Raw genomic sequence first — 15,793 nt, forward strand, 5'->3', positions numbered from 1 at the left:
GATCCTTACAAAGTTTTACTATCCAAAAATGGAGATAGAGTCAAAGCCATCTCTCTTTAGCAACTGTTCTGTAAAATACCAGACCTGTTTTTTTCCCCTACTGTTCTTTTGTAGCAATTTGCAACACTCCTTCTATTCCTGCCACCTTGTGTACTGGATGAGCCTATGAGCCACTGGGTCAATACAACAAAGAGATGCCCATTAGAGAAGGCACAGTTCACAGTGGTTGCTAAGACCATTCCCCTAAACTGCACAGTTATCAGATCCAATGGACAATATAGCTCTAATACAGAATGCAGACATTATCTGGTAGTCATATTCAGTGCTATCTGGATAAAGATTTCCACTGAATAATTGCAAAAATATTTCTAGGTATTTACTCAGACCTCAGGGTCAGCAAGGACTTTCTACACTACCATGTCATGCTCCAAGATTCACTATGAAGTCTCATCTTACCGCTAAATTAAGTCTTGAATCTCTAACCACCAAGACTTTCTTCCTGCTAGATAAATATCAACTATGGGAAACCTTTCAGTTTATTTTTTCAGAAAAGTTGGCCCTGCATAAATTCTTAATGATGCAACTGAAACTGATTAAATTCTTAATGACACAAGTATGTAAGCATAACAGAGTCCTTATCCCTTTAACTGCTGCACAGTCTTGCACTATTTCACAGCGAAAATTCTGGATAACTTCTATTCCTTACTTCTGTCCTGCTAAACCTTTTAGAAACATCTATTATCTAATTTAATCCTCACAGTAATCTTTAGTACTATTATTATTCTCATTTTAGAGGTGAAAAAGCCACAGCTTAGTAAGAGTTTTAGAAAAAATTTTAAAGGGGTTTAGTAGTTCTGTAGGGATTTTAGAATTAGTAAGAAGCAGTTAAGTTTCAACTATTCAACTCTAAAGTCTGCTTTTATTAGAGTATAAACTATGCCACAGTGCCTGGGACTGAATTTCAGCTCCACATTCATTACCAGCTGTGTGACAGTGGGCAAAGTATTTAACCTTTGAGTTCCTTGGTTTCATCTATAAACCAATGGGTTATGAGGAATAAATGAGTTAACAGATGTAAATTCCTCACTACAGTGGCTGACACTGTAGTACATAGTAAGCATAGAGTATATTATTAACTGTTAAAAACATTGCTATATTGTTGCCCACAATTAAAACATAAAACTAATTAGCCAAATAACTTGATTGTGTGATAGCAGTTCTTATAAAAGTTTTGGTGAGAAGGGAAGGTACATCACTTGGTTCTAAAAGCTATTTCTGTTTTCCATGAATGCAGTATTTGAAACAGTTGACTGCCTGAATAGTAAATACATACTAGTTACATTCCCTAACCAGCCTACATGTCTCACACCCAAAATACTTAACTATATCGTACATATAAACATATAATAGGAGGCAATGGTGTAGACAATCAGCAGTATTTTTTATCTCCTTTTAAGGGGATATTGTTTTTTGTGTTTGTTCAGCTAAATTAATTCTAATTTTTACATGTCATTGTTATGACACTGAGCTTAATATTTAAACCCAGGGAAATTAATGATAAATTTCTGTTCCAGTATCACTGAAGTGATGGGGAACCAAGGTGTGAATGAGAAAAAGTGGTAAAGCTAAATGATCTAGAGACGGGTTCCCTTTGACTGCAAGTCTACAGCAGTATCTCAACCACCTGCACCAGAATCACATGGAGTGGTTACTAAAATTGTAGATTCCTGAGCCCAAACCCAGACCTATTGGATCAGACTTTTGGTTGTCCCAAGAATCTTGTTTAGCTCTCCGGGTGTCTTATATGGATTCTAAAGTTTGTCAACTACTCACCAAGTTTAAAATATGAACCAGTAGCTAAGAAATCTCAGGATGCTTTTCACAATGTTTTTAGGGAATTAAAAAAAACACTAATTCACCCAGTGATGGCTGAAGCTGTATGTCTGGCATGTACTCTGTCATTTCTTAAATGTGGATGCTAAATATCTTTTATGGCCTAGCATTCTTCTACAGGGAAAAATATTCTGCAGTTATTAACAGGGGAAATGCCACTGTGCCTGATCATATAGTTTTCTCACAGAATGTCAAATGCAGGGTGAACTCCTGCAGGTTTTGTTTCACTCACCCTTCTAAGCTTACACAATAACATCTCACTTTCTGAAATTCGACTATCCAAGCATTTTGGTAAGAGAAAAGAACAAGAGGCCTCTGAGTAACAAAAAATAGATGTGGCAAAGTCTGTACAATTTGGGATAACCTTTCACAGCCCAGGTTCAGAACTTCTTCTGCTCAACATTTTGACAACCTTCATTGTGTGACTTCCAAGATGGATTAGAATCACAAAGAGGAAGAGGAAGGTTTACAGGTATTTCCTAGACAATAACAGGAAGTGACAGCAGAAAGCAAAGGAAGACATACAGGCACAAAAACATAAAAGGGACACTGGAGTTAGACTATTAGTACAGTCGCAAAAACTCCTTTTATCTCAATGTATCTATCCCTGAGGGTATCACTAAATTATAAAACAGTAATTCGTAAATATAAATGATGAATCTTAAAGTATATTGGTGGAAAGTGTGTGGTTTGAAATATGTTCTGGAAATATTTTAATTAAAATATTTAAAATAAAAATTAAACCTCATGCTTTTCAAGAGGTACACTCCCAACTATGTAGAAAACATGACCAACTAAAATGTCTCATTTCTGGTGTTTCCAGATGCCCAAGGTGTTACTGTAATGGGGAGTCAACATTATACTTTAAATTGTCTTTTCCTAGAGAACCACAAATGACTAAAACCTCAAACACCACCAATGTATTTATCACCAATTACCTCAATGATAAATACACATTTGAAGAGGTAGGTACTGTATTTTCATCAGTATGAAGGAAATTCGGTGACGAAATAGCTGGTATGGAAAGCAGAGCCCCATAAAATTAAGCAGAAGACTCAGTGGAAATGCCATACGTATCTTGTCTTTAATCCCATCTGAGCAGTTTCCACGGGAACACATACTCAAGTTTGGGAGTACTTACTGAAGCAGATATTGTACCTCTGTTCAAGTCTGAAGTGTGGTGGGTAGGAATATAAAACATGGCTGGCTCTCCAAGGTTGTATGGACTAAATGGGAAACTTTCCTTATTGCTAGCAACAAGAGATAGATCCCCTAATATAGTACTTAACAATGAAGAATGATGAGTAACTTATAACTCCCAGTGGGAAAACCAATATTTAATAGCTGAATATTGAGGGTTTCCCACTCCCGCCCCCCAAAGTACTGGTTGATAATGAAATATTTCTTTTGAGAACTTTGGCCCAGGAATAAGCTCTGGATCCCCTGTTGGGGAGCTGGGTTACTTGCAGCACCTGTTTCAGATCTATAGCAACTTGTCTCACTAAAATATTTTATCTGAGTTTGCCACGAGCCTGTTTACTGCAGGTGGCTGCATCTAGGGGATGATTCTTTTCTGGTCATTTCACTCAGAAGAGAAAACAGGACGTCCAAGATGCTTTGTGGGAATCTTTAAAAAATATATTTTTGTATTTGGAATCCCCTTCTGGAGTATCCTGAGATAAGAAGCCAATTCAGTTTCCTGGGAACTGCAAATCTGGGATCCAGGCTGCGGCAGTAGAGCGTAGGTTCCTTAGGGCAGCCCTAGGTGTAGCCAGTCTGCCTAGACTTTCCAGTAAAGATCAAGAGGCCTCTGTAGCTCAAAAGATAATAGTGTTTGGCCTGGGGGAAATTTGGCCAGGCACCATACTGTGGCAAATAGATAAAAAACAAGAAATGTTTAATCGCTTTCCTCAGATAACATTCCATTTGGCATAATAGGCTGTGCCATACACACACATGTCTTTTGGTCCAAACATCCCTAATCAATTACATCTATTTCATTATAATTCGTATTAGGTCAAAAAGGAAACACATACACAAAGAAGTCTGTTTTAACCTGAAATAATTCTCTTGATATTTGAATTGCTTTCAGTGGGACATTTGCTTTAAACCACAAGATAATCTCCATTTCCAAGTACAAAATCCCTTCTCCCCCCTCCCCCAACCAACCAAAGGAACAAACAAAACCCAAAACCCACAACTTGGCTTCAGATAGGTTTGGAAGAAATGAGACTCTAAATATTTACATATGGGGCAAGAAATAAATCACAAAAGTATTTACAAAAATACACAAGCTTATATGCATTAACAATTTACACCAGTTCACGAAAATATTAAAACATAAAAAAACACTATATAAATTAAAGTTAAGAACTCAAAAGTATGATTTAAGACTTCCTAAGATGCTTCTTTCATGCAGGTCATGGTTGAAAAATCAGGTTTTGCTATCTCAGAATCTAAACTGTAAAACAACCATTTTTATTCTTTGAACATTAACAGCACTAATCAAATAAGGAAAATAGACCTTCTGTGCACACTGACATCATCTTGCACGCATTAAAATACACCATTCCTGACATTTCTGTTAACACACAGTACTGAAAATCACATGCCTCTATCATTTTGGAAGTAACTTTCTGACATACTTTTGCTTTCATTATTACTTCCTTATGCAGTCTGCGCTGGCAATACTTTGTCAATATACTCAATGGGTGACTGACAGGGCTGGAAATAGAGAAATGGACTATGTAGGCTTCTTCTCTAAAGGGATAAATTTCACATTTACTTTGTAAGCTCTCGTTACTGCTTCAAATGTGAACATCTGTTCTTCTATCCCTACTCACATTAATGGTCCCTTCTCTCTACAGAATTCATTCTAGAATTTTTCAGCCTGACCCTAAATTTTAAAAAATGCTTCACCACTGTAAGAAATGTGCAGGCTCTCCCTTTGGGACCATCCAGGGGCTTGCATTTTTGAAAAGAAATTAAATATAGTAAGAAATAAGGCTCACAAAAAATTAATAAGAAAGTGGCACCTCTGGGCCTGTTAGCAAGGAGTGTAGCCAGACATCCAGAGATTATTTATTTCAATTAAACCAAACTGTAGAACCAGAATTTTGCCAAAAAGATAAAGTCTGGTGACATAGCTGTGAAAATACCAACAATTAAATTATGGGAATAATGCATAAGGCAGCTCCATTTCCTTGATCATAATGCTCCATGTCAAAATTTGATAGTACTAACATTCAATTACTTATTACATTTGTGAAGTCACACACGAGGTGCACTATGCTGAGGTAACCTGGCTCACAGTGATTTACCATCCAATTTCTACCCCACAATATTAGAAAGGAAAAAATGCGGGCAAAGTCTTTCAGATAACTGAATCCAAAGTTAAGGCTCTTGCTACATGCACTAAATGAAACTACTCTAGATTTTATCTAAAGTTTGTTATACCAGTAATTTGTTTCATTCTATATTCAAAATATCTACCTGATAATTCTAAATCTATAGGACATTATTAATAAAGAAACTGTTCTGAGGAATTATTTTAGTATTTATAAAACAGATTTTAGTTTCAGGACTGAACAGCGTGTGTGACAACAAATCCACAAATATTAAAATCGGACTGGACTTCTTCCTTCGCTCCCTTCCATGCTCTCAGTTCCTAAAGCCATGTCAGTCTCCTTGTCACACCAACCCCCTCTTCCTAACCTCCATGCTGATGGTGAGAACTGACAGGGCTAGTGTGGCCTCCAAGGGGCAATGGATTGCCTACTTGACAAAAAGATGGGTATGGGAAAAAATTAGTGTATATTTACTAAAGATCAAACTCCTATCCATAGTCGCTGATGTGTCTGTGTGCCACATGTAAGTAGCCAATCAGGTGTGCTAACATATTGACACTATACCAGTTGGATCTGCACTTTTAATGTAAAGGCCTAAACTTCCACAGACTTTTTCACATATCAGTGTTTCAAGATTTCTATTATGGTCTTTATCATATTCCTCTGATCAATTTTGGGAAAACAAAAGAAAACTTTATAGATATTTCCACATAGAAATGTATTATTCTTTAAACTTTTTATTTCTTTTTCTAAAATAAATCCTTAAAATGTAACCAGGATATTTTTAAATTAAAAAAACAGGCATAAATCCTAATCTTTATACAATTTCACAGCAATAGTAGCAGCATGATTTTAGCCTCTTAAAAGATTTCCTCCTTGCTCTAAATAAAAGTTAATACCAAGTTCTAAAAAGCCAGAGCAGCACCCATCCAGCAAATGGAATGAAATCTTTCTAGTGTCTTCTACAAACTGAGCATTTAAAATACGTGAATGTATAAAACTCAAGTATTATTAAGAGTTACAGAATGAAATGACAACCTAAACTTGTTTTTTAAGTACAGGACTGCCCTGCTAGTCCGGTATATTGTGGTGGGGTGGGCTGAGCAAATAGAATGGAGTTGGGCTACAGAGGTGTCCTGTTCCTACTCTAATAAGGAATGCAACTTTCAAAAGAAAGTCCTGGGTATTAAACATGTTTATTTAACATGTCTACAGTTATAAACAGCTATACCTGAAATGCTGGTGTAGATGGCAATTACAATAAGACTGTGACCACACAAGCACAGAATAAGCACGCACCACGTGATTCCTTAGGATGTAAAAGATAAGTGCCCAGAACTCCACCTGGTGAAATGGGGCTGTGCACCAAGTGGTAGCTGCAGGAACTTGCGGTTCACTAACAGATACTCCGTAGCTGCTTTAGGAATTCCCAAGGAACTGACACTATGGTTTAGAAACAAAAATTAACATGTAAATTTATATTCATGATAAATTATGTGTGTGTATCCAGTCAAACCATGTTTTAAAAAATGAAAATAAGTTGCTAATTTAGGAGAACAAATGGTATGAAATGTCTTACTAGAATTACAATGTGCCAAATATTCTTGAGGGGAGAATCCTGAAGGCAGGGAACACATTAAATGTATTGATATGGTTTTCTGGTGCTAACAAAGGTCACTGACAATAAGAATTTTATTTTCTTCCATCTAAGAAGTTTCCTTAAATTCTAACTTTTAAAAATCCCTTCTGCAGTGATAATGAGCCTGTTCACTGAGCTGTGTGGAACAAGCACGAAAAGTAAGAATGTTAAGAGTATGGTTCAGCCTGAGTGCAAATGGTCTGACATTGTGTAATGAGTGTATTAAATGTTTAAAGTCTTAATTCCTTTAGTTTTAAAATTATAATGTTGTTTATTGTCTGAATTATCTGAAGGACCAGGGAGTTTTTCTCCACTGTAACTGCTCACACGGGACCCTTCACATGGGGAGAATGAAGTGAGAAGAGAGAGTGTGGGTCTGGGTGAGTGCACAGCTACCAACAGAGAAGGAGGTGGGAATGCAACAGGAAGTACAAGAGCCTACCAGGAAGTGGATGCAAACTGCTCTGAACTATGTAGCAAATACTAAGAAGAAAGAACAAAGCTAAATCCAAATTCAGTTAAAGGCAGTCCTTGGGCTCAATCAGCCCTATATGGCAAGTATGGTCTGTGACACATTTCTTTACTAGGTTTCAACACAGTGCTTTACAATCATTCAGATTTCTTTTAAAGACAAAAATGACATGGTCTATAGATGGAAGAGGTGCTAATGAAGCGGGGAAGGGGAGAAAGATGGTGATTTATTTACTTTTATTATGCTTTTTAATGTGGTTGGGGAGGATTGTAGCATTTTTTTGTTTATCTTTTTGGTTATTGAAAAAAATAGAACAGTCCACTGTCCAGCAGAGGCTGCTTCAACTCTATTGCTCCCAGGACTCATTCTGCATGGATCTGTGTTTCAGGATGCTGCAAGGATAATTCTGTGGGCAGGAAGGCCCCTTGACCCAAAGCTGTAGCATATGTCCTGCTTTGTGGATGGGGAAAGCCGGAGGGCACATAGGTCCCCATGCCTCCTCCTCCAAAGCCTCCTCGCTGGTGCTGAGGCAGGGAGTGGTAATCCTCCAGGTTATCATACTGGGACACAACAGTCATATTGCTCTGGCGCTTGCCATGTGTTTGGTATTGGTACAGCATACTGGGGTCCCTCTCCATGTTCTGGGCATGATGGAGTTTTAGGCTATGACTCCTCTCTGGTTTAGGGGGTGGGACCATTGACTGAGTGGGGTGTTCTTCCTCCTTGTAGCAGTCTCTGGAGTGTTTATCTGGGGCAGGAGTCTGCCTAGCCCGAGGCCGTTCCAGATCTTTGGAGAGCCTCATCTCTTTGTGGTTCAGTCTTAAAGACTCTTGCCCTGATGTAGGATATTTCCCTAAAGAGTTATGGTAACTGACTGGCTCAGAAGTGTCTGAAATCCCTTTGGACCCATAATCTAACTGGCCAGCTCCCTGGGGGTAAGATGGCCCATTTTTTGATTCACATAATTGCCTATGGCTTGCTTCCAGATGTGCCCTGTGCTCAGGGAGACTACAACCCATGTCATGAAGCTTCCTGTTCCTAAGGCTGCTTTGCTTCTGAGGGAGGGTTGGTTTCTCTGACTGCGGATTGCCATATCCTCCATGGTGGTGGGATCTATCTAAATCTGGCTCTGGATGCTTCCTATAGAAGCGGTCATCTCCCTCAGGACTGAGGGCCTTAGTTGGGTGTCGCCCCTCCTTTCCCTCTGCCACTGAGAGAAGTCCAGTTTTCCCAGGATCTGATTTACTACGCAGATGGATGACATAAATCCCACCCAGGTCGTCATGCACAGCTGGGGTCATATTATCATACTGGGACATAACGGGCCCTTTCATCTTCTGCCGAGCACGGCTCTCCCTCCGGATGGACTGCATGCGATATTTTTCCACGTCTTCAAGATCCCATGAGGAGTAAGTGTGCTTTACATCAGCAGTTGGAGGCATGTTGACTACATTCTGGTCATTACCAGAGAAATAGCCAGTCATGTTGGCCCTGGGACGTGTAGGCAACCCAGAATAACTGTACAAGTTCTTTCCTTGCAGCCTAGGATTGTAGAAAGCAAAATCGCGATTGGGTAGGCGGTGAAGGGGCCTCAACTGTACTGTGCTATAGGCATCCATATCACAAAGGGCCCCATCGGGACTGTAATAGGAACTAGAAGAACTGGAATATGGGCTATACCGGTAGTGGACCCGTCCATTCTCAAAGTAAGGCTGAAGCTGAGTTACGTGATAATCTGAGCGGGCTTGGGAGGACTGATATGGCTTATACTGGTACAGGGGTCTTGGGCAGTAGGCTGGTTCATCATCTGGGGGAACTTCTGTCCGTGAAATGGGAACAGAGCGAATCATGGAAGATGTGGGGGCATGGAGAGACTGTACCCTCCGGATGGTAGGGTATGGCGGAATATCTTCAGGGTAACAAGTACTTCTAACAGAGGAGCTCAAAGAAGATACATACTCAATCCGGCTACATGGCTTGGGGTGGTGTCCAGACACATTTCTTCCTGGGGCCACATATGTGTTATAACGAGGACCCATGGAGGCTGGCGGCTCTGATCTGGCACCATACACTTGGTGTTGCTCCAATTTATTGTGATGTGGAGGAACACTCTGAGGACGGTACTGGCAGTTTGGAGTCATACTGAAATGCAAACAGTTTTCTGGACCAAACATCTCAGTGGTGACATCAGGCCTAGCAAAAGAGGAGTAAGCTGTTTTCTGAGAAGCATGCGTGGGTTGTGGGACAGGAATTGGTAAAGGCAACACATCGTCCACAGAGGCTGATGAAACAGTGACAAAGGAATGATAGTTTGAACTGCTGGTGGCATCTGCACCGTTAGAGTGGATGGCAGCAGTGATCTTACTCTCCATTGTCCTGGTTGGGGGAACTGGTACAGTAAAGCCACAGGAGTGCACAGGGACAGACTCAGCACGCAGGTGCAACAGCGGGGCCCTGGTGCCTTCCCGTGCTTTCTCAGGAAGGCCTGGCTGGAGAGTGGCAGCAGCCATGGGACACTGAACAGCTGCATTGACATCACTGACAAAGACAGGTGCAGGGTCCTCCATGTCTCGAGGTTCAGGTGGCCTCTCTGGAGCTGGAACTGCTGCTGGAACCTATTGAAAGATGATAACATTATGAACCTGTTTTTTTAATGCAGCTATTCCTCTTTGGAATTGAATACTATTAGATTTGTAACTCACAAGTTTAGGCTATTGGGTCAGCAGCTTGAACTTTCCCAAGCCACACGGTCAAATGGGACCTGTCCCCAGTGCCAGGAAAAGAAGGGCTATTCTGCTATCTGGTGCAATAGCTGTTACCATCTTTGGAGAACTATTTGAGACTTTATAATTTATGATGGGTTTTAAACGTGAGACAAGGTTGACTATGGCATTATCTTCAGGTGTAGACCAAAACAGAGGTTTAGTCAAATAACACTGTCCAGCTTAAAAATACATACTCAGTCTATTGGTCTAGCTCAGTCTCGAACACCAAGAACATTTTATTAAATAAAAAGAGTTGATTCTATGCTTTAGAGAGGTTTTTGAAGTGACTCAGAGCTGCACATGGTGAGCAGTTTTAAGTTCCCAAATATAGCGAAGAGCAATGTGACTTGCCTAAGGAGACATTCAAGTTAAAGGTTACTCTCTCTCTTCTACCTTCTACTCCACCTCAGTCTGTGGGCCCACAGGCCAAATATGATCCTCACAGCAATACTGCAAATATGCTGTCCCTGAGAAGTAGTTGCTAGAAATACCATTCTCCACTAAGAGCTAGAAACAAGAAATTTTAAGTCCTTTTAGTTCAAGGTGACCACAAAAAATTTGTGGCACTTTTTTAAAAAATGAAAAACTTAGGAAGAAACCTTAGCATTCTGCATATGACATTCTCTCATCAAAACAGGTGCTTGACTATGGAACAATCTTCTGATTGATGTTGAGAAAATAAAAAATCCTAAGGCACTAATATCTCATACTTCTCAAGTTTTACAAATGTCTAGAGAATGAAGTATTTTCATTGTGTAGATGTGAATAATTGACAGAGGGTGGTTAAATGACTTGCCCAAAGTCACAATGAGTCAGTGATGCAGTTGGAAAAGAAAAAAAAACAAAACAAAAACTAACCCACAACCCTGACACCTAAAGCACACTTTGTCTCATCCGATCATGATCTCTTTGTACTACTATGGAGAAACTACCTGGACACTTTAGGAAGAAAAAGTAGCAGGTACAATTAAACTACAGACATCAAATAACTGCTCCTCTCTCAGAAAAAAACCAGCATCAAGGTAAATGCAGATTCCAATCTTAAATGGGAACTATTTCATTGAAACTGCCACAGCACTTAAAAGTAAATGTATCTGACTCAAAGATAACAAAATACCCTTCTGAAAAATGACATACCTTTGGAAAAAGTATATTTCACCTCACTGGCTTCCTCCCCTTCTTACCTTGTGGGAATTATTTAATCCCACACTGGATGCTGCTTGTACCTGCCCCACGACTTGTAGCTGCTCTGTTGACCTCTGGGAAGGAGGTGTGGGAAGGGGACGATGAGTTCTGTACATGCGCTGAAGAGTGGCAGCAGCAAAATCAGCAGTAGTGGGTGGTTCAGCCACATTCCAGTTGGCTTCCCTGGTGCTTATTTCAGCTGTTGCTGGAGTAGTTGTCATGTAAGCCACGGTGGTTGTGCTGGTATTTTCTTCAGGGGACCCAGAAGGAGGGTAGATTTTGTCCCTAGGCAAATTAGAAGGTGCAGGAGATTTGTCTGCAAGCTCTGAAGGGTGATGGGGCTTATCCACACTTGCACCAGGATAAGAAGGAAGCTGATCTCTACTGTAGAGATGGAGCGCAGCCTGGTCCTGATCCACAAAGGGGACAGTTGGTACACTGTTCGTCCCAAACTGGTTCTCAGGGAAACTTTCATGAACATCAGACTTCTCAGAGTCTGTTAAGGGAACTGAAGTGATTCTGAACTTTTCTGGGTCCCCAGATAAATAGGTTTGATGCGGCTGATTCTCTGGTAAGTCTCCTTGGTGCTGCTGCTCTCCAGATTCAGTTGCATTGGGATGGGGAGAATCCCCAAAAGCTATTGTCTCTGGTAGAGGCAAGTCACAGTTCCCAGGTGCACTGTTCTCGAGGTTCAACTGCTCTATTGGTTGATCTGTTTGGAAGCAGTCCTTGTCTAGAGCAACACTAGAGTAAGAACTGGGCAGTTTATCTTCAGTTATAGCCACCGTTGTGTGTCCATAATTTGTATACCCAGCCTGAGAAGTCCCTGGTCTCTTCAATGACTGGGTAGAGGCTTGCTGTGCAGACTCAGCTAATGCTAGCGCCAACATTCGGGCAACATTTTTCGGAGGCGGTGGTGGTGGGATAAGAGAGACTGAACTGACAGGAACAGAATCCTGAGGGGGGTCATGGGTAACTGCTCCTAGTGGGAAAGTGGGAAAAAAAATGAGAGTGAAAAGGTAGCTTATGTTATCCTATATGGAAAGCCAAACACTCCCCATTTGATCATTAAAAAATAGGTGCCTTCCATATTTCAAAATGGCAATCCATGATCTTCTATCCCACATGCAAATGCTGCAGAAAACATATCTGGTTCAGAAGGAAAACTAAAACAAAGACTGTTTAAAGATTGTAATCTCCTCTTGAATTGACATAGAGATGCGGGGGAAAAACAGGTCCCTCACCTGGCTCAGAAGAGATTGCTTAGAAAACAAGCTTCAAGTGCTTGCAGATTGATATTAAGAATGGATTTACATTTGATGGTGTAGACTGGCTTATTAACTTGTAAGACTATAGTAAAGCTATTTTATCAGAAAACAAAATCAAGAGCTATGAAGTTGTGCAAAAATTATCCATGAATTCTGACTGTCCAAAGAGATAAGGGGATTTTCGTTAAGGTTTGATGCAGGACCACTGGCCCTTTGGGGAGTTTTGTTTGATTGGTTTTAATTTAGGGCTTTGAGCCATCAGCACCACCCCAAAAAAGCATTCTCTTTGATTAAAGACTAGCTGTGGAGCAAATTTCTCTCTTAAAAGGCACAGATGGCACATAGGATTGAAGATCCCTCTTAATTTACAGAAAGAATGAAGGAAAACAAACGGTACCTGTCTGAGTCTGTCCAGAAGCTACAGCCTTACTCTGACTGCATAAGACAGACTGCTCCTCTTTCCCTGGCAAGTCTACTTCTTCAGCAGCCACCTGGCCCAGGGGCTGGACTTCAGATTCACAACCTTCTTGGGCCTCTCTCTCATTTGTTTTCATCTTTACTATCTGGGTGGGGGATCTATTTGTAACATCACTTTCTCCAACGCTTTTGTCCCAGGTTGGAAACGATACATTCTGGGCTGCAGTATTTGAAACTGTACCAATGACTTCTGACACGTGAGGTGGAAGAGTCACTGAAATTGGCTCAGATATATTCATAGAAGGTGATTTGCTTAATTTCCGTCCGATCTTCGGAGAGAAAGCATAGACGACCTTTTCAGTAAATGAAGATGGCTTAGATGATTTCTCTTCAGTTGGGCTCAAGTCCAGGGTAAAGAATGGACTCAGTTTCTCCTGAAGAGGAGAGATAGGTTCAGAACTTGCAGTGCTTCCTGGAGTCTGAGACTGGCTACCACCTGCTTCTGCATCCTTTTTACTGGCACTTTCTTTGTCCTTGGAGTATCCTAATGAATCTAAAAAGGAAGCACCACTCTCCAGACATTCTGATTCGGCCTTAGGAGGACTACATTGAAATGACATCGGGTCAAAATCCAGGCTGGCTACACCAATGTCTGGTGGGCTCAAGTCAACATCCTCAGCTGAATGAGGAGACATGAGGGCTGGAATATGGAGCAGCCCTACTTCCTCCTCACTCTCATTGTCATGGGGCAGATTATCATAGGAATTACAGCGGTTCCCCAGCATTTCTCCATTAAAAGAGGCAGACAGTGCATCACTACTAGATCTGGGTCTTCTGGGTCGGAAGAGCTTGGAATCACCTAGTGAAAATGGATAACAATGTCAAGGTATGAATGTCATAGGAGACACAATGCCATGATAAGTCACCCATTTAGTACAGCAGTAACTTACTACATGAGTATAGGGTGAGAAAACGTTATTTCTCATTTTCTTTCTGGAAATTATCTCTTGGTGCACACAGAGATCATTTAAACTTGAGAGAACTCCCAAACCATTCGCTAAGTAACAAACACATTTGAAGTAATCAGAGGGAGAATGTGACATTTCATAATCTGAATAGGACAAAGGACTCAGAACTTCTGGTTTCTATTACTAGTCCAACACTGACTCTTGGTGTGACTTTGGGCAAGTTTTTCACTTCTTTGTGTCTAAAATTAATCACTTTAAATAGCACTTTGGATATACATAATAGCAAAAAGTTTGTTTTTCTGGGGAAACATCTTTATGATACTCAAATTTCTTATAAAAGAACTTTTGTTCTCAATTTAAAAATATTCACAATCCCATAAAGTATTATTTACATGTATTTAGTAAAGGATTCCTTTTAGATACTTAAAAAATTTTTTTTTTCTTTAATAAGAATAGGCCTTAAGTTTCTCAAGCAGATTCCTCAAGAGTGGTAGAAAGTATTACACAATTTTATGATGTTGCTAAATATCTAATTGGTAAAAAAGAAACCCTCTATTCTATTAGAATTACTATAATTGCATAGTGGAAATGTAATATAAAGAGTCAGGAACTATCAACATAAATACATTCACTAATGTATTAACCACTTATAAAATTAATCCCTACTCAAATACTATTTTGTACTTAACACTAGCATCTATCCAGCCCACTACATTGTTTTTGCAGATTATCTTGACTGCAGTTTAATTAAAAATCTTGGAAAACTCATTAGATGTCAGCCACTCAGAAAAAGTGACGTGGAAGAACTTTGTGAATCACAAGGAAAGCCGCTGGTCAATGAGGATCTGGCAATTAGAAGAGTTAATAAATGAAGATAAGAAAATTGAGCAGGATGATGACACCCCAGGATACTTCAAAAGAGCATGATCTGAATATCTGTGAATTGAGAAAAGCCTTTTGGAAATCATGTAGTTCTTGGTTAGTTTTGCAAAATGGACCTTCTTTATAATCCTGCTGCACAATCAAATGAAGGATGCCATTTGTGCTATTACATGACTTTGTCAAAAAAATTTTATTTTCTTCCAAATCAACATTGGAGTACTTCTTTGTTCTAAAAACTAGTACGTAGTTGCAACTATAATTCAACTTTTGATAAACAAGATAAAGTTATTTTCATAATTCCTTAGTTTTGTGTTTCAAATTATGTTGCAATCAAACCTTTTTTCACTATCATGAAATTTTGGTCCCCATTTTAAGTGGTTTTAAATTGCCTTCTCCAGGTACTAATTTATCCTTGAATAATGAGGACGACCTGTAATCAATCTGCTCTATGAAATTTAAAGGTCAGGGTAAACCATTTGCAAGAAAAAAGACTACTGGTCTAAATATCAAAACTGCTTAATTTTATACTTTGCAATATTATGCTCCCATTGTGAAAACTAAAGAAGGAAACTGTAATAACACTATTTTCAGTAAGCATTAACAAATGTAAATGGTTAACTTATAATATTTCAGGTATTTTTATGTAAACTGAACAGCAATCATACCAAAAGTGAAAAGATTAAAGACTACTACCATATTAAAACATCAATGAATTTTAATCTGAACAATACTAGATACTAGTATTCTTAGGAAATGACAGTCAATAGCCTATTAATTAAGCATATATTTATAAAATATACTCAATTGCTGTGTTCTTTCATGCATATTACAGAACAAAACGATGATGCTTTTAGTCTTACCATCAACTGCATGGAGAGAAGTAAGAGACTCTTCACTTTTAGCTGAGCGGAGGGTTCCTTCTGCCCTGCCACCTGACAAATCAAAAACAATAGCATG

General features: G+C 39.5%; 1 protein-coding gene across 1 annotated transcript in view; it reads right to left on the reverse strand.

Annotated features, from left to right (window-relative positions):
• Nucleotides 1-6,088: 6,088 nt before the first annotated feature.
• ARHGAP32 (Rho GTPase activating protein 32) overlaps nt 6,089-15,793 on the reverse strand; it is a 350,041-nt gene continuing 340,336 nt past the window's right edge. Inside the window, exons 20-23 of the mRNA XM_063094353.1 lie at nt 15,697-15,768; nt 12,967-13,845; nt 11,301-12,283; nt 6,089-9,966 (exon numbers count right to left, since the gene is read on the reverse strand). Coding sequence (XP_062950423.1) covers nt 7,714-9,966; nt 11,301-12,283; nt 12,967-13,845; nt 15,697-15,768 — 4,187 coding nt within the window. The 3' untranslated portion in view covers nt 6,089-7,713. The remainder of the gene's footprint in view (nt 9,967-11,300; nt 12,284-12,966; nt 13,846-15,696; nt 15,769-15,793) is intronic.

Source organism: Cynocephalus volans, chromosome 4 (genome assembly GCF_027409185.1).
Source record: "Cynocephalus volans isolate mCynVol1 chromosome 4, mCynVol1.pri, whole genome shotgun sequence".
Lineage (NCBI taxonomy): Eukaryota > Metazoa > Chordata > Mammalia > Dermoptera > Cynocephalidae > Cynocephalus > Cynocephalus volans.